The sequence below is a fragment of the Schistocerca nitens genome, chromosome 1, assembly GCF_023898315.1.
Source record: "Schistocerca nitens isolate TAMUIC-IGC-003100 chromosome 1, iqSchNite1.1, whole genome shotgun sequence".
Lineage (NCBI taxonomy): Eukaryota > Metazoa > Arthropoda > Insecta > Orthoptera > Acrididae > Schistocerca > Schistocerca nitens.
Genome location: NC_064614.1, coordinates 459299720 through 459324935, shown reverse-complemented (window position 1 = coordinate 459324935; position 25216 = coordinate 459299720). Strand labels below are relative to the sequence as shown.

Here is a 25216-nt window from a genome sequence, read left to right as displayed (position 1 = left end):
AGTAGGTATTAAAATCCATGGAAAAGAAATAAAAAACTTTGTGGTTCGCCAATGACATTGTGGTTCCACCAGAGACAGCAAGGGACTCTGAAGAGCAGTTGAACGGAATGGACAATGTCTTGAAAGGAGGATATAAGATGAACATCAGCAAAAGCAGAACGAGGATAATGGAATGTAGTCTAATTAAGTCGGGTGATGCAGAGGGAATTCGATTAGGAAATGAGGCACTTAAAGTAGTAAAAGAGTTTTGCTATTTGGGGAGCAAAATAACTGATGATGGTCGAAGTAGAGAGGATATAAAATGTAGACTGGCAATGGCAAGGAAAGCGTTTCTGAAGAAAAGAAATTTGTTACCATCTAGTATAGATTTAAGTGTCAGGGAGTCGTTTCTGAAAGTATTCGTATGGAGTGTAGCCATGTATGGAAGTGAAACATGGATGATAAATAGTTTGGACAAGAAGAGAATAGAAACTTTCGAAATGTGGTGCTACAGAAGAATGCTTAAGATTAGATCACATAGCTAATGAGGAGGTATTGAATAGAATTGGGGAGAAGAGGAGTTTGTGGCACAACTTGACAAGAACAAAGGACCTTTGGTAGGACATGTTCCGAGGCATCAGGGGATCACAAATTTAGCAATGGAGGGCAGCGTGGAGGGTAAAAATCGTAGAGGGAGACCAAGAGATGAATACACTAAGCAGATTCAGAAGGATGTAGGTTGCAGTAAGTACTGGGAGATCATGAAGCTTGCGCAGGATAGAGTAGCATGGAGAGTTGCATCAATCCAATCTCAGGACTGAAGACCACCACCACCACCACCACCACCACAACTGAGAAATTCAGTAACTTAAAAGTAGAGTGGGAAGAACCATTAAATACTAAATTTAGTGAATTAAAAATAAAAGCTTCCAGGGATATGACTAACCTACACACTGAATTTATGGGTAAAATTAATGAGATGGAGAATAAATATGTAACTATTTCAAAGGGGCATAGCGATTTGTCAGATAAAACCTGTAACTGTGAAAGTAGTTACTTGGAGACCAATGTGCAAATTGAGGATCTGTCTAAAAAGATGTCAGAATTCGAAATAAAAACTTGCAAGGGCATAGATAAATATTTAAAAGACCAAACCAACAAAATTAGATAATACTCTTCCTGAGTGGATAGAAGTTAGAAATAAGGAAATTGAAGAGAAAGTCAGTACCACTTTCGAGTTGAAATAAGCTGAGGGAATTAAGGAAAAACAAATTGAAAATAACTTATCACGTTATTTACTAGTGAGTTTCAGGCTATTAAGGATAAAGTAATTGAATTACCTAAGTGGCAAAGTGAAACAAATTGTAAATTGTCAGAATTTATTAAAAAAGTACCTGTTGTGAGAATACACCAGATAAATTTTGTGACTTATGGAAATGAAAATGACATTGTTGTCCAAAGAGGGTACTTGTTGTCTTCAAAAGCAGACAGTTTCCTACCTTTTCAACTGAAAAAGATGACATCCATCCGAAAGTTTTCTTCAACTTTTTAAGAGTAGTTTTCCTTGCAGTTGGTCTGAACATGATAAGACTTTAATTTAATAAGTCCAAGATCACAGGTGAAGCAGCAATGTGGTCTGCAGAAGTGAGTGAGAACTGTAATACATGCGCGAAGTTTGAACAACTTTTCTTAGTGAAATACAGGTCGAGTAGTAAACAAGAGAGTTTACGAAAGGAGGTGTATCATCTGGAATTTTATAATAGTAAACAATTTATCAAGACAGTATTTCAAAAAATACATTAATAAAACAAGGTACTGGAGTGATCCTATTTCACATAGGGAAGTGATACGTATTTGGAAAGGAAGATTACCAATTCATACACGTGAGGAACTTATAAATGTCCCTGACCATGACGTGGAACATTTCCTGTCTGTGGCCAATTGACTCGATATGATACTAGAAGATTCCCGAGTATGGAATAATAATCAAATGTCTAGCTCACAAAGTAATAATAATAAACCAAAAACCAACTCCAGGAGCTATTATAAAATCTTTGGGAAACAACTACAACAGTATGAGGCCCCTACACTAATACTGAAAGATGAAGGTGCAAGAATGACACACAGTAACAAGGAAAATGCAGGAATCATGGCAAAAGCATTTAACAAACTTCTGAATTGCGAGAAACCCAAAGAACCCTTACAACTCAACATAAATACCCCAATAAAAACCAAACCTAACAAACTAGATCCTCCAACTTTCCAAGACGTAGGAAAAAAATTGTTATATAATTGTAAGGCATGTGGAGATCAGGTTTTTGTTGAAATGTGGAAATATGTGAGTGACACAGTCAAGACCCCCTTACACAGGGCTCTAACAAAAATTTGGGTAACAGAATGATTCCTCGAACATTGGATCACAGATATCATCCACCCACTACACAAAAAGGGAGATAAGAGCAACCCAGACAACTACAGAGGAATCTCTCTCCTTGATTGCACATACAAAATTCTATCCAAGATCTTATATGAAAGAATCAAGGAGCAATTAGAACAGGAGTTAGGGGAACATCAGGGAGGTTTCAGACCATGGTGAAGCTGTGCAGAGCAGATAATTAGTTTAAAGTTGATTATGGCATACTACAAGAAACAGAGCAAACCTCTGGCAATAACATTTGTACTTTTTAAGAAGGCATATGACTGTCTCCAGATACCTTCAGTACTAAAAATTTTAAGAAATCTAGGACTCCATCCAAAACTAATTAAAATAATACAACTCACTCTAACCAACACCAAATCAAAAGTGAAGTTTAGAGGAGAAATTTCTGAACCATTCCTCATAAAAACAGGCTTAACAAGGGGAGGCCGCCAATTGTGAAATTCAGATTCGATTCATACTGCGCAAAATAAAAGCTCATGGCCAGAGGTGTAATGTGGCAAAGCACCAAGATGCACTTCTCAGCCGTTGTCGAGAAAATTGACAGTTAAAAGAAACCGTTGCGGTGAAATACTCTCTACGATTAATAATTTTCTACATTTTTTTATTATTAGTTTTTTGTAATATATATATATATATATTAAAGTAATAATTCCGGCGGACAAGGGTTCCACGACCGTGGTACTTGATCGTCGGGAGTATGTGGCTGAGGGACTGCGTCAGCTTTCAGACAACACCACATACAAAGTTTGCCAAGGTAACCCCATTCCCGATGTCCAGGCGGAGCTTCAAGGAATCCTCAGAACCTTAGGCCCCCTGCAAAACCTTTCACCTGACTCCATCAACCTCCTGACCCCACCGACACCCCGCCCCCCAACCTTCTACCTTCTTCCTAAAATCCACAAACCCAATCATCCCGGCCGCCCCATTGTAGCTGGTTACCAAGCCCCCACAGAACGTATCTCTGCCTACGTAGATCAACACCTTCAACCCATTACATGCAGTCTCCCATCCTTCATCAAAGACACCAACCACTTCCTTGAACGCCTGGAATCCTTACCCAATCTGTTACCCCTGGAAACCATCCTTGTAACCATTGATGCCACTTCCTTATACACAAATATTCCGCACGTCCAGGGCCTCGCTGCGATGGAGCATTTCCTTTCACGCCGATCACCTGCCACCCTACCTAAAACCTCTTTCCTCATTACCTTAGCCAGCTTCATCCTGACCCACAACTTCTTCACTTTTGAAGGCCAGACATACCAACAATTAAAGGGAACAGCCATGGGTACCAGGATGGCCCCCTCGTACGCCAACCTATTCATGGGTCGCTTAGAGGAAGCCTTCTTGGTTACCCAGGTCTGCCAACCCAAAGTTTGGTACAGATTTATTGATGACATCTTCATGATCTGGACTCACAGTGAAGAAGAACTCCAGAATTTCCTCTCCAACCTCAACTCCTTTGGCTCCATCAGATTCACCTGGTCCTACTCCAAATCCCATGCCACTTTCCTTGACGTTGACCTCCACCTGTCCAATGGCCAACTTCACACGTCCGTCCACATCAAACCCACCAACAAGCAACAGTACCTCCATTATGACAGCTGCCACCCATTCCACATCAAACGGTCCCTTCCCTACAGCCTAGGTCTTCGTGGCAAACGAATCTGCTCCAGTCCGGAATCCCTGAAACATTACACCAACAACCTGACAACAGCTTTCGCATCCCGCAACTACCCTCTCGGCCTGGTACAGAAGCAAATAACCAGAGCCACTTCCTCATCCCCTCAAACCCAGAATCCCCCACAGAAGAACCACAAAAGTGCCCCACTTGTGACAGGATACTTTCCGGGACTGGACCAGACTCTGAATGTGGCTCTCCAGCAGGGATACGACTTCCTCAAATCCTGCCCTGAAATGAGATCCATCCTTCATGAAATCCTCCCCACTCCGCCAAGAGTGTCTTTCCGCCGTCCACCTAACCTTCGTAACCTGTTAGTTCATCCCTATGAAATCCCCAAACCACCTTCCCTACCCTCTGGCTCCTATCCTTGTAACCGCCCCCGGTGCAAAACCTGTCCCATGCACCCTCCCACCACCACCTACTCCAGTCCTGTAACCCGGAAGGTGTACACGATCAAAGGCAGAGCCACGTGTGAAAGCACCCACGTGATTTACCAACTGACCTGCCTACACTGTGATGCATTCTATGTGGGAATGACCAGCAACAAACTGTCCATTCGCATGAATGGACACAGGCAGACAGTGTTTGTTGGTAATGAGGATCACCCTGTGGCTAAACATGCCTTGGTGCACAGCCAGCACATCTTGGCACAGTGTTACACCGTCCGGGTTATCTGGATACTTCCCACCAACACCAACCTATCCGAACTCCGGAGATGGGAACTTGCCCTTCAGTATATCCTCTCTTCTCGTTATCCGCCAGGCCTCAATCTCCGCTAATTTCAAGTTGCCGCCACTCATACCTCACCCTTCTCTCAACAACTTCTTTGCCTCTACTCTTCCACCTCGACTGACATCTCTGCCCAAACTCTTTGTCTTTAAATATGTCTGCTTGTGTCTGTATGTGTGGATGGATATGTGTGTGTGTGCGAGTGTATACCTGTCCTTTTTTCCCCCGAAGGTAAGTCTTTCCGCTCCCGGGATTGGAATGACTCCTTACCCTCTCCCTTAAAACCTACATCCTTTCGTCTTTCCCTCTCCTTCCCTCTTTCCTGATGAGGCAACAGTTTGTTGCGAAAGCTTGAATTTTGTGTGTATATTTGTGTTTGTTTGTGTGTCTATCGACCTGCCAGCGCTTTTGTTTGGTAAGTCTCATCATCTTTCTTTTTAGATATATATATATATATATATATATATATAGCTTGTGTCTGTATATGTGTGGATGGATATGTGTGTGTGCGCGTGAGAGTGTATACCCGTCCTTTTTTCCCCCTAAGGTAAGTCTTTCCGCTCCCGGGACTGGAATGACTCCTTACCCTCTCCCTTAAAACCCACATTATTTCGTCTTTCCCTCTCCTTCCCTCTTTCCTGATGAGGCAACAGTTTGTTGCGAAAGCTTGAATTTTGTGTGTATGTTTGTGTTCGTTTGTGTGTCTGTCGACCTGCCAGCACTTTCATTTGGTAAGTCACATCATCTTTGTTTTTAGATATGTTTTCCTACGTGGAATGTTATGTGTGTGTGTGTGTGTGTGTGTGTGTGTGTGTGTACACACACATTTGAATAACAAAAAACAAATACAAAAAAAAAGTTGCATGGCACGAGATTCGATCCGGCGACCTTTGGATTACGAACCCGAGCACTTACCGCTGCGCCACGACGCTGTAGAAAATTATTAATCGTAGAGAGTATTTCACCGCAACGGTTTCTTTTAACTGTCGATTTTCTCGACAACGACTGAGAAGTGCATCTTGGTGCTTTGCCACATTACACCTCTGGCCATGAGCTTTTATTATGCGCAGTATGAATTGAATCTGAATTTCACAATTCGCGACCTCCCCTTGTAAGACAAGGTGACTGCCTATCACCATTTTGTTCAACTGTGCACTGGAATACATAAGGAGAGAATGGTACAAGGACAATCCAAAGATGATAAGAATTGGAAGTGCTAAAGACGATATTATCTTAAACTGCTTGGGATTCGCTGATGATGATCTCTCCTAGCCAACACCGTTCAAGAAGCCAGGCACCAAGTGAAATCACTACAAGAAATAGCAGAAAAAGTAGGCCTTAGAATATCATTTGAAAAAACGGAGATTATGCTAACTGATCCACCACTTGCAAACAAAATTACAATATGAGAACAAGAAATCAAAATTGTTGATAAATTTAAATATTTAGGCGAAATAATAACATAGGCGAAATAATAACATACAATCTAAATGAGAAGCCATCATGGCAGAATAGAATAAAAAAAACTGAACTACGCAAATTACATTACCAAAACTACATACAATAAAAAAAAGCCTATCTGTAGATGCAAAATTAAAACACTATAAAACAGTTACACAACCAGAAATAACGTATGCAGCTGAAACTATCTTCAAAACTACTAATACAGCAGAAATTGACAAAATACTAAAAATAGAAAGAAGAATAATTAGGACATGTAGAAATAAACAGTATAAAATAAATGGACATTGGAGAATAGCATCAAATGAAACAGTATATAAGAAAATAGAGCCAGTCATGAGCACAATCAGGAAGAAACGCATCTCATTCGTTGGACATCTGATGAGAACTCCAGAAAACAGAATTAGTAAAAAAATAATACAAAAATTGTGGAATAGCAAGAGCGACATTAAATGGATTACAGAAATTAAGGAAGATATAAAAGAACCCCAAATTACAGTAGATGACCTAAAAAACAAGACAGAGAATACCACAATACTGCAAGACCCGCAAACCAGACTACAAATGAAAGTCAATAAAAGGAGTACAGGGAGAGTCGTCTCAGATGAAGAAAGAAAGAAAATATCTGAAAGAATGAAGAAATATTGGGCAGACAGAAGAGCAAAACACCTTTCATATAAGAATAGACTAATAATTATATTACCTAAATATCATATTAAGTTATCGTTGAGCCAAATTGTATCCCTCTGTAACAACTTGTGTTTTTGACTAGAGTGGTCCAATGAAGGCCATAAAGTAAATAATAATAATAATAATAATAATAATAATATCCATACCCAATACAACAAATATACAGAAGAAAACAGGAGAAAAATACATCCAACTGGCTGAGGAAGTCAAGGACATGTGGCATCAGGATAAAGTTGTCATTATACCAATTATACTATCAACTACAGGAGTCATACCACACAATATCCACCAGTACATCAATGCAATACAGCTACATCCAAACATATATATATATATATATATAACTACAGAAATCTGTAATTATTGATACATGTTAAGGGGCTCCGGAAAGGCTCAAAATCATGAAAAGTTCAATTTTTACTTTTTTTGTGTTTTCTGAATCTGCAGACTATTACCTTTTAATAGATATATAATTTATTCAATTCCGAAGAGTACAACTATTTTTAAATTTTTTTTTGAAATGTGTTCTACATGGGCGTGACCTACTGTGGCACTGTTAAACTGCTGTCAAATGGTGTTATTATTAACGTCCATGTTCATCAGGTACATTTTAGTGATGTGAGATAAAGTATGTGTTGTGGCTAACCTGTGATGGTTCAATATATATCGCTGGTGTGATTGTGATTGTTTCATGTTTATTTACTCTGTCGTTATCTCGGAAATATTCGTAATTAATTCTGTTTCTTGAGTCTCTGTTTTGTTGAAGTATAATAATGAGTAAAAGTAAAGTTATTAGAAATCCTCTGAAGGCTTTTAAGAAAAGGAGAAATGTTGGAAAGCCAAAGGTATTTAGAAATATGGGAATGAAGATAGGTTCTAACATGGTACGAGCGATGCTTGCTTTAGACAAGGAACGCCTTCGGGCTGCAGACAGGGCTGTAAAGATTCTAGAAATACAAGCAAGAGTAAACAGGAGGAGGAACAAGAGGAAGCTGGAGGAGGAGTTTGCAGAGGATGAAGATAATCCATCCTATGGACCTGGAATGCACTAAAAAGTTAATCCAATCTTTGTCACTCGATTCCCAAAACTTTTATTTTCTCATACTAATTACATGTTTTCTAAGGATCTTCCAAACATATTTGTTTCAAACTTTCAGTAAATGTTACACAGTACCTTCTGCATAATTTAACACAGCCTTTTTCCAAAAAACTGTATATTTCTGAATATATAAATAAAAAATTGCAAAAAATGTTGTGAATTTTCATTACAATTGAAAAAAAATCATCTTTAATAACTGAACTAAAATTTTGTAAAATCCCTGTGTTAAGTTATAGCCCATATTCCAATAAATAATCTGTAAAAAGTTCAACTTCCTAGCTCAAATACTTTGTGAGGAAAGATGTAATTTATAAGCGTTATTTTAACATTGCAAGTATAGGGTGTTCCGGAGCCCCTTAAATTACCCGAAAGTTCCTAAATGCAATGTAAAATATACCGTACAGTTAAAAGGAAGTCACGCTTGATCAAGGTCCGCGTCACTTTCCATTTTTAACCAGACCTAAGGTCTGAGAAAGGAAAGAAGATAATAATAATAATAATAATAATAATAATAATAATAATAATAATCAGGAAAACCAACTGATCTAGGACTACTTTGCCCTTGATCACAGACTGTCAAAATGTGATTCGAATAATCAGTATGGTAATTCACGCAGACGTGATATATACCCAGAAGACAATCCTGATAGTAAACATCCTTGGAAAGACTCTTCGACACCTGAAGTTTGATGGGTAGATGCAAATGCAACTCAACAAGCACAACAACCGCAAGGACCGATACCACTTGGCAACGGAGCAATACAGTCGTGAAGGCAACAATCAGCAAATTCTGACCATATTGTACGTATTGTTGTAGTACATGAACCACCGAACATGACATCTACTGAAAGATTAAACTAGAACCGGTCAGCGAAAGCCTTCCTAGAATGACTTCAAACTGAATGTACTGAGGTATAATCTGGACCTAAGGGAGGAACTGATTGAAGAAACACTTTACAGTTAGAGTAAGTGTGGACGAATTTTGCAGACAGTAGTTCAAGCAGTAATAAATGGTATTTATGTTGAAATTTTGATTGCTACTGGAGCAACCATTAGCGTAATGACGCAAGATTGTTTTAAACAAATTAGTCGAGGAGCAAAAGTGCTTATATTTCCTGTTACTGGATGTACTGTACCTGGAGCATTTAGTGCGAAAACACAAAAGGGCTCAAAGCAGGCACAAGTCAACATTATGATGCGGCGGGGGGTGGGGGGGGGCGGGCTTCAATAGAACGTATCTTCTTAATTGTTTCAAGAATGACCGTACCATGTGTTTGGGGTCTAGTTTTTTGTATGATGCTGGAGCAGCACTAGATTAGAGATTAGATTCGTTTTTGTTCCATAGATCCGTGCTGAGGAGATCCTCGTAGATGTGGAACATGTACTAGTGGTATGAATATATATACAATACATCATTTGTTTCTATTAAAAAGTTCGTCAATGGAGTGGAATAGTATGAATATATATACAATACGTCATTTGTTTCTATTAAAAAATTCGTCAATGGAGTAGGAGGAGTTGGCCACTAGTAAGTCTTTCAGGCTCTTTTTAAACTCATCTTTATTTGTAACTAAATTTTTTATGTTTGCTGGCAAATTATTGAAGATGAGTGTTCCTGAGTAGTGGACCCCTTTTTGAACTAAAGTAAGTGCTTTTAAGTACTTGTGCAGATCATTTTTGTTCCTGGTATTGTATGTATGAACTGAGCTGTTCGTTGGAAAAAGAGAGATTATTTAGGACAAATTTCATTAAGGAGTAAATATACTGAGAGGCAGTAATTAGTATACCCAGTTCTTTGAAGACGTCTACAGGACGTCCGTGAATTTACTCCACAGATAATACGTATTACACGCTTTTGGACTGAAAACTTTTGTTTGACTTGAGTTACCCCAAAATATTATACCATATGACATTATGGAATGAAAGTAGGCAAAGTATGCAAGCTTTTTCATTTTTATGTTGCCTATGTCTGCTAACACTCGAATTGCAAATAAAAATTTATTAAGGTGTTTCTGCAGTTCTGTGGTGTGCTCCTCCCAACTGAATTTATTATCAAGTTGTAATCCCAGGAATTTAAGACTGCCAACCTCTTCTATATGCTCTTCTTCATACTTAATGCATATAATGGGTGGAAACCTCTTACAGGTTCTGAATTGCATATAGTGAGTTTTTTCGAAGTTTAATGTCAGTGAGTTGGCTTTAAACCATTTATTAATATCCATGAAAATATCATTAGCAGATCTTTCTAGAACTACACTCGACATACCATTTCTTGCAATACTTGTGTCATCTGCAAACAAAACGAACTCTGCTTCTGGTAGTGTAACTGATGAGAGATCATTAATGTACACAAGAAAAAGAAATGGCCCTAAGATGGATCCTTGTGGGACACCACATGTAATTTCTTCCCATTCTGATGATGACTGATGACTTAATTCACTAGTCCCTTGCACTGACACCCTTTGTTTCCTGTTTGCAGCACTGCCCGTGACACCATAGAATTCTAATTTATATAAAAGGATGTTGTGGTTCACACAATCGAATGCCTTTGAGAAATCACAGAAAATACCTGCTGCTTGTAACTCGTTATTTAATGAAGTAAGTACATTTTCACTTTAAGTGTAAATAGCCTTCTCGATATCAGAACCCTTCAGAAACCAAAACTGTGTCCTTGATAATATGTTATTTGTGGTCAGATGGTTGAGAAGCTGCCTGTACATTAGTTTTTCTAAAACTTTTGAGAATGCTGGCAAAAGTGAAATCGGTCTGTAGTTTCATGGTATCTCTTTATCCACTTTCTTGAATAAAGGCTTAACATCTGCATATTTTAGCCAGTCAGGAAATGTCCCAGTTATAATTGACTGGTTACACAAGTAACTCAGAATTGTACTAAACTCACAAGAACATGCCTTAATTAACTTTGTTGATATTTCATCAGAACCACTAGAATGCTTTGTTTTTAAAGATTTTATTATGGAAGTTATTTCTTTTGGTGAAGTGAGTGACATATTCATGTACCTGAAGCTATTTGTAAAGGCTAGTTTCAGATATTCAAGGGCATTATTAACTGATCCTGACAATCCCATTCCATCAGTAATGGATAAAAAGTACTTGTTAAATAGATTTGCCACACGATGGCCCATCGGTTACTAATGTGTCATCTACCCTTACTGCTATTTGCTCCTGTTTAAAAGATGGAACATGTACCTTGGACTCCAAAGGAGACATTTTGACAGCCTCTGTGATAAAGGGCAAAGTAGTCCCAGATCAGTATTGCATGAAGTTAATGGTTAGCTATATTGGTATTGACTGTAATTTAATTGATTATACTTTCTATATTGAATATATTGGAGAAGAAATAAGTCAAATTATACTTCAGGAGAAAATCTCCAAATCCAAATACCTATCTGCAAGTCAGCGAGAAGATTTGTGTTGCTTGTTTAAGTAATTATCTGCCCGTATTATGCAAATGTCCCGGAATAATCAAAGGTTTTGAATACGACATTAAGACCTATCCACACTAATCTTTTTGTCGCACTCCCTATTCTGTTCCTTGGTCAAAGAGAGAGGCAGTCAAGAAAGAAAATGCCAAATAGATAAACAAGATAATCAATCGGTAGAGAGAAGACCTGAGAATTTGGACAAGTTAATTCAGAAATTCTGTGGTGCCCACTTTCTAACATCCCTTGATATGAGAAGTTCATACCGGCAAACAAAAACCTCTATTGAAACTCGAAAGTATACTGCTTTTATTTTTATGGGCGGAAGCTGCCAATTCACCGTTATGCCATTTGGACTAAATATTAGTGGAGGTGTATTTATATTGGCACTAGACACTGTACTTTATAGAGATTTGCTCAATAGAGTTACCTTGTATGTGGACGACTTATTGATCGCTACCAAAACACGGGAGGAGCATCTGTATCTGCTTGAAAAAGTATTTGCACAATTCTTAAGAGTATGGAGTAATGGTAAATTTAATGAAATCTAGATTCGCCAGAAGTCAACTAAAGTTCCTAGGACATATAATTACGCCAGACGGTATTGTGCTGAATCCTAAGAGAGTGAGTGCTATCAAAGAGTGTCCCTATCCTAAAAATAAAAAGGAATTAAAACCTTTCATGGGATTAGCCTCATTTTTCTGCCAATTTTTGCTTAACTAATTAATCACACAAGAATGTTTATTACATTTATTGCGAAAGATCATGTGGATGGAAATGGACCCCTGAGTGTAGTTGAGTGTTTGACAAAATCCGAGACGCTTTAGTTAACGCCCAGTTGTTACACCATCCAAAACTTGAACAACATTTTTACATTGCCACTGATGCTTCCGAAACAGGCCTAGGCGCTACGCTGTTCCAAATGGGTGATCCACAAGATATTCATATCATTAAGATTATAGGATTCGCAAGTAGAATGCTCTCTAAATGTGAAAGGGCATACTGTACAACAGAGTTAGAGGTACTAGCTTAGTATGGGCACTTAAAAAGTTTAGATATTTTGTCTATGGAAAAAAGAATAACCGTATTTTGTGACCATAAAGCTTAGTCTTATATTTTAACGGGAAGAATGGTTCACTCAAGGTCAACCAGATGGGCCTTGTAACTTTAAGAATATAACATTTCAGTGCAATATATAAAAGGAAAAGACAACACTGTAACTGAAGACAGGATAATGAAGAACAGACTTTAGATATAGAAGTAATGAATATATCTACTGCATTTTGTGAAAAACAAATTTCAAAGTTGTGTCACAATATGTCTCAGTTGCAAGAACAAGATCCTTATTGGAAACCTATTCGAGATGTAATCAGCCAAGGAGCTACAAATCATTCTGGTAGTCTATATACTTTACAATCTAATATATTATTTCGTAGAAAAACTCATGCCGAACCCTGGAAAGGGTGTGTTCCAAAGGAACATCTGGAACCTTTACTGTGGTATACACACCTGCAGTGGGGACACTTTGGATCTTTACAATGCAAAGCCAAGTTAGCCCAATATTGCTGGCATCCGAACTTAGAACGTTTGACTAGTAACATTCTAACGAAATGTAAGATTTGCCAGAAAACTAAACCCATCAACTATTGCCGAAAAATTGAATTACATCCAATCATACCACACCAACCTTTAACACTGATATCTTGTGATGTGTGTGGACCATGTCCTACTACTCGTGGAAGATTAAGTATATTCTGGCGGTCTACGATATTTTTTCAAAGTATGTGAAATTGTATCCTTTGAGGACTCTCCATGTGCATCCTATGTTAAAGAAATTTGTCAATGATTTCGTGACATAGTTGGAAAACGAAAGATGATATTGACAGACAATGCTGCCTACTGTACCAGCAGAATCTGGAGAGACACTATGAAAGAATACAATATTAAACATATATAAGTATCATGTTTTTATTCCTGCAAGAATCCAATCAAAAGATTGTTCTGCGAATCAAATTGATTTCTACGTACATATACCACACACCAACATTCCAAATGGATCGAGTGGTTATCAGGATTTAAAGTATTTATAACGACTCGCCTCATACATTTACAGGATACTCGCCCAACCAAGTAATGTATGTCAAGGATGATTCTCAAGACTGGCTAAAGGGATGTCCACAAATTGAAGGAGACAATCTCACTAAGGAGGACACCTCAAGGAATCTACAACATCAAGCTCAATTACGAAAAGCAAAATTCAATAAGGTGATGCTGTTGGAGAAGAAATATTGTTGAGAAACCATCCAAAGGCCTCGATAAAAAGTTAAATAAGATATGGCAATATTAATATACTGGACCATACAGAATAATACAAATTCCCCATGAAGGAAGTTATATACTTGCTGACTGTGATTCTGATGTCATAAAAGGTTTATTCCACCATACAGAGATAAAGAAATATTATCAATGAGAAAAAATGTACCATTTATGAAGAGAAAATGAAGGGAAAGAGAATGAGAAGAGTATTTACTAACAGGACATCAATATTAGAATTGAGCCACAGGATGAGCTACAAGATGAATTATTTTGTTCGTTATTTTATATATAGTTAAGAAGACTATTTTATTCAATTATTATTAATTACAAAGTACTTGTTATGACAAACACACCACAATAATTTAAGAAAATTACAATGAAAAAATTCACAGAAAATAATTTCTGGAAAGAAGAAAACAGCAGTTAATAGATTGAAGAACAAGAGAAAGCAAGATTAACTGACTTCAGGTTGATTAGTTAAGTTTAAAAGAATGCCCTAGAAGCAGAAGTATTTTACGTTTATGAATTGTTGAAGGAATTTTTTATGTATTAATGGTAGAAGGTATATTTCATGTGTGTGTAATGGGCTCGATCAAAGCTAGAGGAAATATGAGAAAGAAATGAAAAAGAGCTGATGTAACTGTCTAATCGGCGCTATAATATGGAAAACACAATAAAAAAACCATGTACTGAAGACAATGAAAGTATGATACAAAACATACAGAAATAATTATTTGAATTTCATGATGAACCAATAACCATTATGGTAAGGAAAATGAATACAAATCTCATGAAGGCACGGTGGTAGGAATAATATAAACTGAGGACAATTATGAGATGGAACAAACATCAATATTGGATGACAATGTACACGGGAAAAAAAAAATCACCAAAACAAATACTGGCAAACAATACTCACAGTATTTATGATGAATAGGCAAATCTGCACAATAAGGGAAAAATGCACAATCAATTCTGTAGTGCGCTTTTATAACAATAAATCAGCACTTGACGGTTGACAAGTGAAACCTTTCGAACACAGCAGTACATCACGATACACACATCGACGAGAATATTGCCAATCTGCAGTAAGTAACTTCAGCCGTGAAACAGACAAATGTTGTAACCCAAATTTCAGAGAAATAATCTTTACTAAACAAATTACGAAACACATTCATCGAAGAACTGGAAGAATTATGCATTCACTTCATTTTTCTGTTGACAAAACAGTATCAGACAGACACAACACTTGCACCATACAGAATTGCAAGATGCACAGTGGAGAAGCAGAGATGAGGTTACCAGCTGATATGTCACTCAACCCAACACTGTACGCAGCACGTTTGAAAAGCAAAAAAGAAAATGGCCGAGCCGACTATAGCTATGTATACGACTCGGTGGGGATTGCAGTTCTACCAGTTTTCTATCAGAACTGGCTGCAATCCCTGCCTTGTGCAGCCAGTTGAAAGGGCTTCTCACCAAATAGTGAAGGGTTTTGTGTGTGTGTGTGTGTGTGTGTGTGTGTGTGTGTGTGTGTGTGTGTGTGTGTGTGTGTGTGAAGTGCATCGCGCCTTGAAGTGAAATTCAAACAAATTAATTGACTTTTGGAGATTCATTTAAACAGGCAATTTATGTTAGGCCCCCATTTACAACTACTCATGTAAAATTTGAATTGAAGTGTATGTTACAACTTGTGGTATGAATCTTGGAATGCCTGGACTAAGGTATAACAGCACAGTACACAATCCTACCACGCTCCAATGAATCCTGTAAAGTCTTCGGTCTTATCGCGACATCACAGATTGGGGGGCAGTGTAGCGGTGCAAGGGGTACCCAAATTTGATCACTAAATCACTCAAAGGACAGTATTTTTCAGTACAGGTATTTCGTTCATTCCAAGCAAGTGTCCATTCGTGACATTGTCCAGACACGAGTTGACTGTAATCTGAATCCATTTTAGCAAACTGATAGTTTCACTCAGGTGATAAAATTTATCGATTATGAAACACAAGATCTTTAAGTTTATTCAGAATATGGAAATATTTAATTAGTAATTGCATGTCATAATTTATCTGTTTAATATAAAGGTGTTTTGATTTTGTATGCAAAACAAAGTGTGAATTTGTGTGTGGCTTTTACTCCGAGACGAGTTATCACTTAAGAGTGCAAAAGTGTGCATGTACAGTTCGTTGACCTGTGCGGTGAATTTTATTTTTTATGATTTTGACTCAGATGGACACAAATCCAGTTCCAGTTAGACTTCACGTGAGATCACGTTATTACGAAAGAGTTGTTTAGCCCATTTAGGGAAAACAAACTTGCGAGCTTGATTTAAAATATATTACACACCAGTGTGTAAGCAAGCTGCCCTGTAAATCACGTACAATAGTTACAAATGCGCTTGGACTTGATGCACTAAGTTGGAAGTTAATTTTGAGACAAGTACTGATTTTGACAAAATGAACCGAAAGTTTATTTAAAATATCGAGGTCCAGTTTTAATTGAGACACATATCACAATGTTGATTACGTTGCTTAGCAACACTTTAATGCAGCTTAATTTATCTGACCGATTTATGATGCAGTAAGTCCCATTACACACACAACATGTTACACATGACTGCAAGAGAATCTTTTTCTTTCCATAAATGCCAATAAACTTGCAGTTTTTAAAAGTTAAATCACCAACTGTTACGTAACACACTACGGAACTTATCGTATCTCTTCACCAGGAGATCTCAAGAAGCCGGGACAAACAAAACTATAACTAAAAGAAAAGGTATTGGTAAACAGGTATGTCACAGGTACACTAAACAGAGGAAGCAGCTAATCGTGTAGCTGAGTACTTGGGGAGTACACACAAGGGTTTCTTAGGCTAGGCGATAGTTTGATCCACAGTCAGAATTTTAGCAGTAAACTGCGAAGCATACATTGTGAAGTTCTTGACTTAATTCTTCTGGAATGCTGTTGCACTCAAATTATACTTGGAACGAAGATGCTGATGAAGCTGAAGTAGAAAGGTCTGGATTACTTAGTGATGGATGGAAAGTATATTGAAAAAACTGGTTAGCTGACACAGAAAGGGAATGAGGGTGTTCATTGCATTATACAAAAAATATTGTGTCTTTAGAGGTCTAAAGTGAGCCTGACCGTGAAATTATCCAGACAACCAGGCTAAGGGAACTACATTCATTGGATGATTCAACTTAGCAGTAGTTCAATCATTGAAGGCAAGTACTGCAGAAGTAACCCCATCAAGCTATATTATTTGGAGGCAACTTTAATGCGCCAAGTACAGACTGGGACATCAACGGATTCACAGCACACATTTTCTGAAAACTTATCTCGAGCAAATAATTAGACAACCCATATGCTATGTAAATATTTTAGACATTTTAGTTACAAACAAGCCTGATCTTATCAAGAGAGTCAGTATAAAGACAGGCATTAGTGAGCATGATATGCTAGCTACAATGGTTGTCAAAGATTAATAACTCAATTTAAATCCATTAGAACGGTTGCAGCATTTTTGTGGTGAAAGGAGCAGGTAAGAAGTCATTGGCCTCCCACAGAGAATAAATAGAAATCATTTAGTTCTGATGTGATGGACATAGAGGAAATATGGGATAAGTTTAAACTGACTTTAAATCATACTTTGAAGACATATGTAGATTAAGGGTGGAAGAGATTCACCTTGGTTTAGTAACAGAATTTGGAAAATGCTGAGGAAGCCAAGTGTTGCATTCTTGTTCAAAAATGAATGCGGAAATCTTGCCAGGAAAAAGTTAGTAGACATTCATATATGTGATGTATGCAACATTCACACCCACATCTCAACAAAAGATCTTGCTGAGAACCCATGAAAATTATTCTCCTACATAAAAATCAGTAAGGGGGTAGAACACTTCTATCTCGTCACTTGTCGACTGGCCTGATATTGCAACAGAAGGCAGCAAAAGAAAAGCTGAAGTTTTAAGGTTCACATTTAAAAGAATTGTTGACACAGGACAACTTGGGTCAATGGAAGCATCTGATTCCACCCATCTGCTTTAACCCACGACATAAGGATGTTGTGTGTGACTTCATTATGGCACAGAGTTAACGAGTTGGTTGTGTTTGTATATGTCGTCTTGTGTTTGATGGGCCCCCCTCAACATTTTTTGGCGGTAAGTAATTTTTTTTTTGTGTATTTTTCTCGAGTTGTAATGTTTCGTGTACTGAATGTGTTTTAATTTACGTAGAGATGTTTGACTTTTTATTTTTTGAAGTGTTGACATTTTGGTTGTTTTTCATATAGTTGTAGGTGGTGGGTTTTTCATATCAATAGTTATGGTTTAAAGTTAAAGGTCAAGGTAAATGACCTAGTTTAATTTTTGTAGTTTTAGCTGTAGGCATTGGTCTTTTGGTATCGTCAGCTGCGGTTGACCTATGTAGGTCAAAGGAAGTGTCCGATTCCTGTAGATTTTCATTATTTTCTTTTCGTCATTTTGCATGGATCATGGTGTCTTTTTTTACTGTTATATTCAACTTGTCCCCTCCCTAAAACCCCCAATTTCCCACAGCTGCCGCGTTAGTTTGTATTTTTTGAGGGAGACGTTATTATCTTATTTATATGTATTTTCGTTTTTGCTGCCGTGTGTATGTATTGACATCATAGGTGCCATATTGGAGATGCTTAGAATAGCCATTTCCGCCATATTGATGGTGTCATGGGTCAAAGCAGACGGGTGGAATCTGTCACTTTCATAATCACTGATGTATCATCATTTGACTGTAGCAAGGATTCCATAAGTTGGGCATTAGAAATTCTGGCAGTCAGAAGCATGTGAAGGAGTTGAAAACAAGTCAGTCATCAGTTCCAGATGGAACCCCAGTTCGGATTTACAATAAGTCCTCTTTAACCCTGGCTCCCCACTTGGATTGCCTTCTTCACAAATCTCTCCCCAGTTCAAAGTCCCAACTTATTATAAAGATGGCTGATAACTGCTGTATATGAAGGGTAAAAGAACAGACCTGCAAAATTAGACAAAAATCCTTAACACTGGGTTGCTAAATAAATTTGTACATTTGGGTTATGTGACAAGTAACACTCACTTTAATCTGTGAACACAGAATCTGAAAATGATATTTTTAGGGCCCAACACAATATGCAACTATCATATCATACAAAATGCTTAGTTACAGTTTCTTAAGCTTCTGACTTAACTTCCATTCTGGAGGACAGAATAATAAAATACGGGTTGACCAAAGCGTCCGATCCCACCCGTCGGCTTTGACCCGTGACTTAAGGCTGTTATGGTGTGTGACGTCACGACGGCGCGGAATTTAGTTTGTGAGAGTGGCGTGTTTGTAGGTGTCGTTTTAATGTGATCGGTGGTGCTCTCTGGTGGTGTGTTTATGGGTAGCGTGTTACGTGATGTATGGGGTTCATTTGCGTGATAGCATTGCACGTGTGTGGTGTTGGGACTATGCATTCAGTGGAATATTTTTCTGTGAGTTAATGATTTTAGTTTTGTTATTTCGACGTTATTGTAGTTTTTTTTCTGTTTGTCATGTGTGAATTTTGTTAAATTGCTTTTGTTTTATGTCTTACGTAGGTATGGATATGACTGACAAGATCAACAGTTTTTGGTTGTCGGGGATGACGGGGGACAATGCGCTGTCTCTAATAAAATTTCTTCAACTGTTCGGATTTTTTGATGAAGTCATTAAGTGTTCAGTATGTCGTGAAGAAATGAGGCTTACTAAAGTTCCGGCGTCTCTGACCAGGAGCAGCTGTACGTGGAGATGTCATAAGGGTAACAGGTCAAGGGAAGTGTTCGATTCCAATTTTGTTGGTTTTTTTGTGTTTTTTGAGGTAGTGATGATTGTGTACGTGGTTGTAGTTCTGGGTTTTATGATTTGGTATCTGTTGACCTATGTAGGTCAAGGGAAGTGTTCGATTCCAATTTGTGAGATCGGGAGCTGCTGTTGAGCTATATAGGTCAAGGGAAGTGTCCGATTCCAGAGGATACTGTGTTTAGTGGAATTTGGGGAGTTTTGTGTTGTCTGTTTTTTTTTTTTTTTGTCGTTTTGTGTGGTTTGGTATGGTGGTGTGTGTCTAAATTTGTTTATATTTACTTTGTCCCCACCCAAAAACCCTCAATTTCCCACACTTGTCCCATTAGTTTCATTAGGTTCCTTGTGGAACGTACGTGTGTGTGTGTGTGTGTTTTTCAATGTATTTTCGTGTTTGTGGTCATGTTCACGTAATGACGTCATAGGCGCCATATTGGAGCCATAGTGTATGGTCGTTTCCGCCATATTTTTGACGCTATGGGTCAAAGCAGACGGGTGGAATCGGACACTTCTGTAGTTCCTAAATACATTACAGAATCAGAAAGAAACACACTTTTTTTCTGTCTAGCTGGCACAGCCAGAACTCAAACCTAATTTTGCAATTTTTGTTTTCCACATTCTCTCAAACTCCAAAATCTGCAACCGTCTTTCTGAAGTACCAACTGTCGGATGCCAAGGTTATGCTTGGAATTTTTTTTTTATGTGACTAAAATTTTGTAATAAACCTCATTATTCATTTGGCCTGTTCCGATGACCAGGCAGGTCACTCACATTCTTCGAATAGCAAATAGGGACCCCTACAGTTCTTAATATGAAAAACTTCTTCAGTCTTCAAATATATTTCAGGGTGCTCTTACAAAGCAAAAACAATAGAACTTACACTTTGATTAAAATAACTGTCATTGATGTTGTGGTTGGAGTCAGCCAGTAGAAAATCTAAGGACATTCTCAAGTGCCACTTGTGTTGTCTGTTTTATAAATTGCCAGAGTATTGTCTTCACACCAGGAACAAGCCCTTCCCCATCTGCCATTACAATCTTGAGGTTTAATTTCAGTGAAATACAAAAAAGAAAATGAAATAAGCACTTAGTGTGCCAATTAGTACGATTTGAAATTGAAATTTGATTTCACACACTTCTGTTAAAAGAACTTATGAGATACCAGAACATAATGTCAGACTTTTCTGTTGCTGAAATGAAGTAAAACCTAGCAGTAGTACAGATCAGCATACAGTTAAGAAACAGGTCTTTGATACTTTCGGAATGCCTGTAAACATACTAAAACAAAATGAAGATGTCAAAAGAAAAATAGCTAAAATAAAAACAAACAAAGTCAAATACACATCTCCAGTTTACATCTAAGTAGAAACTAACACTTCAAAAAACAGACAGTACATGGCAGCAACAATATTACATAGCGCCTGATGATGGCAATATGCCAAAATGGGCTCATTGCAAATGATATATAAAATAAAAACCATTTAAAGAGCAGTGCAACTGGTTTATATTCATAATAATAATGTCATTAGAAGACATATTTTGCACTGCGGGCCCCAGATAACAAAAGCTATATGTAGTAGCATTTCTGATGTATACCAGAGCAAGAGTTGCCTAAATATCAAGAAACTTTTTGGGTCAAACTTCACCTCAAAGTATCTCAATAAACCATCCACTTTAGTAAGCTAACTTTTGTAGACTCACAAAAAAATTAATACAGAAAAAGCCTCAGAAATTTTTGTCAATACAATAAAATTTCTTTATCACTCATGCAGTGAACTCTATCAAACTATAATGGCACTCTTTCACCTATCTGTACTATCCAATTAGTTTACCAACTCTCAGGACTACAGCTTACCTATTTAATGAAAGATGTAACCTCTTAGTTTACCTAAACTTCTGATCCTCATCAGAAAATATCTAAAGCTTTGACTTGTGTGCACAGCAAGTGAACTGACAATGTTTTGTAATCCCTATGGGCATGTCCAGTTAATTTGTGGTACAGTTACTAATGACTCTTACCAATAACGTAAGCATGTACATATTACAAGTGCAGGCATATGTGAGCACGTAGTATTTATGCTGCTTCATTTTACTGTTGAATTTCTAGAATTGTTCCATGTTGTTCTCTGCAATATGATCTGACTGAGAAAGAAAGGAGGAAGACATTATTTAGAAGCAAGAGACAAATTATGCATCAACAATGTAAAGTAAAAAATAATTACTGAATGAAGCAGAATTAACACCTAGGAAAATTAGAAAAAGATATAGGGCAACCCAACTGTAAGGGAGTGAAGGGTTAAAGTACAACAGTAAATCACAACGTACTACAGTAGTCAACTCTAAAATAGTCAAAAACGAAGTGAAACATTGTACATGGTTTTCACCAAGAAGACTTGACATTCAGCTAAAGTGAAACCAACAAAAACCTGGATAACAACTCCGAAACATAACATTAGGGGAATACTGAAGAATGTGATACAACACACAGGCTTTGGAAAATGACGTTACAAGTTACCACACACAATACATTGCAAAGATAGACTAATGTTAAGGAACAAAGGGATGTAGCATAGATAAAAAACATTGTTGACAAACACTTAATATGCCTATATTTCGAATCAAATTTATTCTTCAGTTGGTCTATATAGATCATCTGATGGACAGGATACCAATACTGGCAAAGACACAAAAGCAACAAATGTAAAATTTGTGTCCTGTACTTCAGCTGACCTATACAGGTCATAAGTCAACTGACGAATAGGAGACATTTGTAGTTCAACTGGGATACAAGATGCCAGCGTTGTGTGTGTCACTGTTTTTGCTTTCGCTATCACTAGTATCCTATTCTTAAGTTGATCTACATAATACAGGATATGAATCAACTGCAGAGGAAACCAACTGAAACAACTCATTATGAGAAAAAGGTATAATTCAACATGTGTACACAAATAATTTTAGGTTACCACAAGCAACAAAAAGAAAACAATATCTATCTCTTTGTAAAACATTTATTTTTATTTACAATTATGCTGCTTTGCCACAGAAGATAACCGATTTGGGGTCGACAGAAGCGTCCGATCCCACACGTCGGCTTTGACCCGTGACGTAAGGGTGTTGTGTGTGACGTCATGACAGTGCAGAGTTTGGTTTGAGTGTGGCTGTCTCCAGTTCTGTTTTATCTTATTTTATTTACTTTTCTGATCTGTTTGTTCTATCTCGTGAGTTTTTTTTTTTAATTGAAAAACACTTATTACTTATTTTAATTATCTGTTTCACCCAATTTCTGTTTTAGTTTATTATATTTATCTTTCTGATCTGTTCGTTCTATCCCGTGAGATTTTTTTTTTTAAGACAAAAAACACTAATCAGCTACTGAAGCATCTTTATCTTCTATGGGTTGCAGGGGTTACGACCCCTGGGGAGGTGGGTGGGTATTCATGCATGGCTGTCTTCATTTACGCGTAGAAGCTACGCAAGGCGTCTAAATTTGTTTACATTTAGTTTGCCCCCCTTCCAGAACACCCCATTTCCCGCGCTTGTCCCGTTAGTGTCATTAGGCTTCTTGTGGAAAGTGTGTGTGTGTTTTTGTTTCCGCCATATTTGTGACGACATGGGTCAAAGACGGGCGGGATCGGACGCTTCCGTATTTCCCCGATTTGTTATCTACACCTCAAGAATAAACTAATACCTATGATTAAAATAAGAAATCACTGGTCAATGCCTAAGAGACGTATCCTGTTCTTCAATTGACCCAACATAAGGTCTGGCTGTGCATAAATGTAGTACCCTGTTAGGTATAGTGATGAGAAGACTAACTTTGGGAACATACTGAATTATTAAAGCAGCAGCGTTGCAATAATACAAGTGCATCAATATATCGTTCTTAACAGCTTACTTCTTCCTAGACATACATAAATCCATTACTCTCCCTTAGGCTGTTATTTATACCCCATTCACAAATATTGCAACTGTTGGCAAATAGCCCAAGATGAATTACATACCTACGTAACTGGTTTATTATCCACTGCCGCTATAAATTATTTGACTAGTCAAAGCCGATTCACGGAACGACAACAAGCAAACACGGGATTACTGGATAGAATTTGTCTAGAGACGAATTGTGTTCTCGTGAAAAAGAGCACACCAATTTCTGCACTTACAAGCTACACAATTCTATTTAATAAATACGTAAATGGTATAATTTCATAGGTTAAGAAGCTGTCAGTAAAATTATTTTCAGTACTGGGAGTGAACAAAGCCATTGAATCACGTAATAAGTTAAAAATGACATCAAAACCGTGAGACTTACAGAAGCCGACAACAGTTACTCAAAAATGTTTATGAACACATCTTTAATTCAACGGATTAATAACTGTCTGTTAGACGTAACTGAAACAAAACTTGGTTTCAAATGTCACAACAAAAGAGTGACGAATCTATATTTTGAAACTACCAATATTACACTCACTTTCATCCGTTTTAGTCGAAGTTTCTCCAGTTTCTCTCTAGCATCACTCTTCTTCGCAATTTCCGCCAACTTATCTCGGGCATCTGTCAACTTCTGTCGCTTATTTTGTATGATTTTCAACCGAGCATCGCTGATTTTTGTTATGCCCCCTCTCTTACGAGGCGCATTATTTCTTTTAACATTTCGCGAAGATTCATTTTTCTGCTGGTTTCTTTTCAGCCTATAAAATAAAAACCTCATAAACACTTCACCTTATAACCACTACTTACAATGCACTGAAGAGTTTTAGTATAATATGAAACATTAAAAATCGAGCTTTTTTAATGAACTTCATTAAATTAAATACACGTCACATACGGTTTCGCTGAAAACACTTGCCTTGCGCGCCCATAAGGGGTTTTCACTATTTTCTTTTGAATGATATCGTCAAGACTCATATCTACACTCGCCATGCTTTAACAATGTTTGGCTGTATCCAGAGACACATTTGAATTTTATTCCAACACCTTAGGCAAAGAGACAGTTAAAAAGGGCGACATTTCAAGAGCCACGTAATACGCCTTTCTTCGTAATTACATTTGTCATTAGTTTTACTTGCAGTTTGTTATAAAATATTTAAATTATCTGATATATCTGTAAATGCAGATGACAACAAACAGCAACATTAATAACAAACCAGATACTGTAAAGTTTGTTAAACGTGTTTTGCAGATCTACTATGTAAATCGCAGAAAAACTTTCCAGAGAACTCGCTTTTGCTCTTTGTAGGAACATGAGATTGATCGGATGATAAGGTAATAGCTATATACTGATTCTAAATTGAAAAGTATACACAGATACTTAGGTAACAGAAAAATAAAATTTCAATATTAAAAGCATAGCTTTTACAAACTTCAAAATCGCTTTGTTGATTTAATTGCAACACGGTGTATAGCACATACTTTTCCTGTGTCATTAATCTAATTTACATTATCTTGGTATTTTGGATGCTTTCTACGTCCATCTTCATTATACTAAAAGTGAAACTGTGAAATAAAGGTTAAACCTAGTTTACACGACGACATTGGGTTTCGC

At 37.4% G+C, this 25216-nt stretch overlaps 1 protein-coding gene across 1 annotated transcript in view; it reads right to left on the bottom strand.

The window, feature by feature from the left end:
- Nucleotides 1–24860, bottom strand: part of LOC126251785 (uncharacterized) — a 91837-nt gene extending 66977 nt beyond the window's left edge. The window contains exons 1-2 of the mRNA XM_049952416.1: nt 24521–24860; nt 24143–24362 (exon numbers count right to left, since the gene is read on the bottom strand). Coding sequence (XP_049808373.1) covers nt 24143–24362; nt 24521–24594 — 294 coding nt within the window. The 5' untranslated portion in view covers nt 24595–24860. The remainder of the gene's footprint in view (nt 1–24142; nt 24363–24520) is intronic.
- Between the last annotated feature and the right edge of the window lie 356 nt (nt 24861–25216).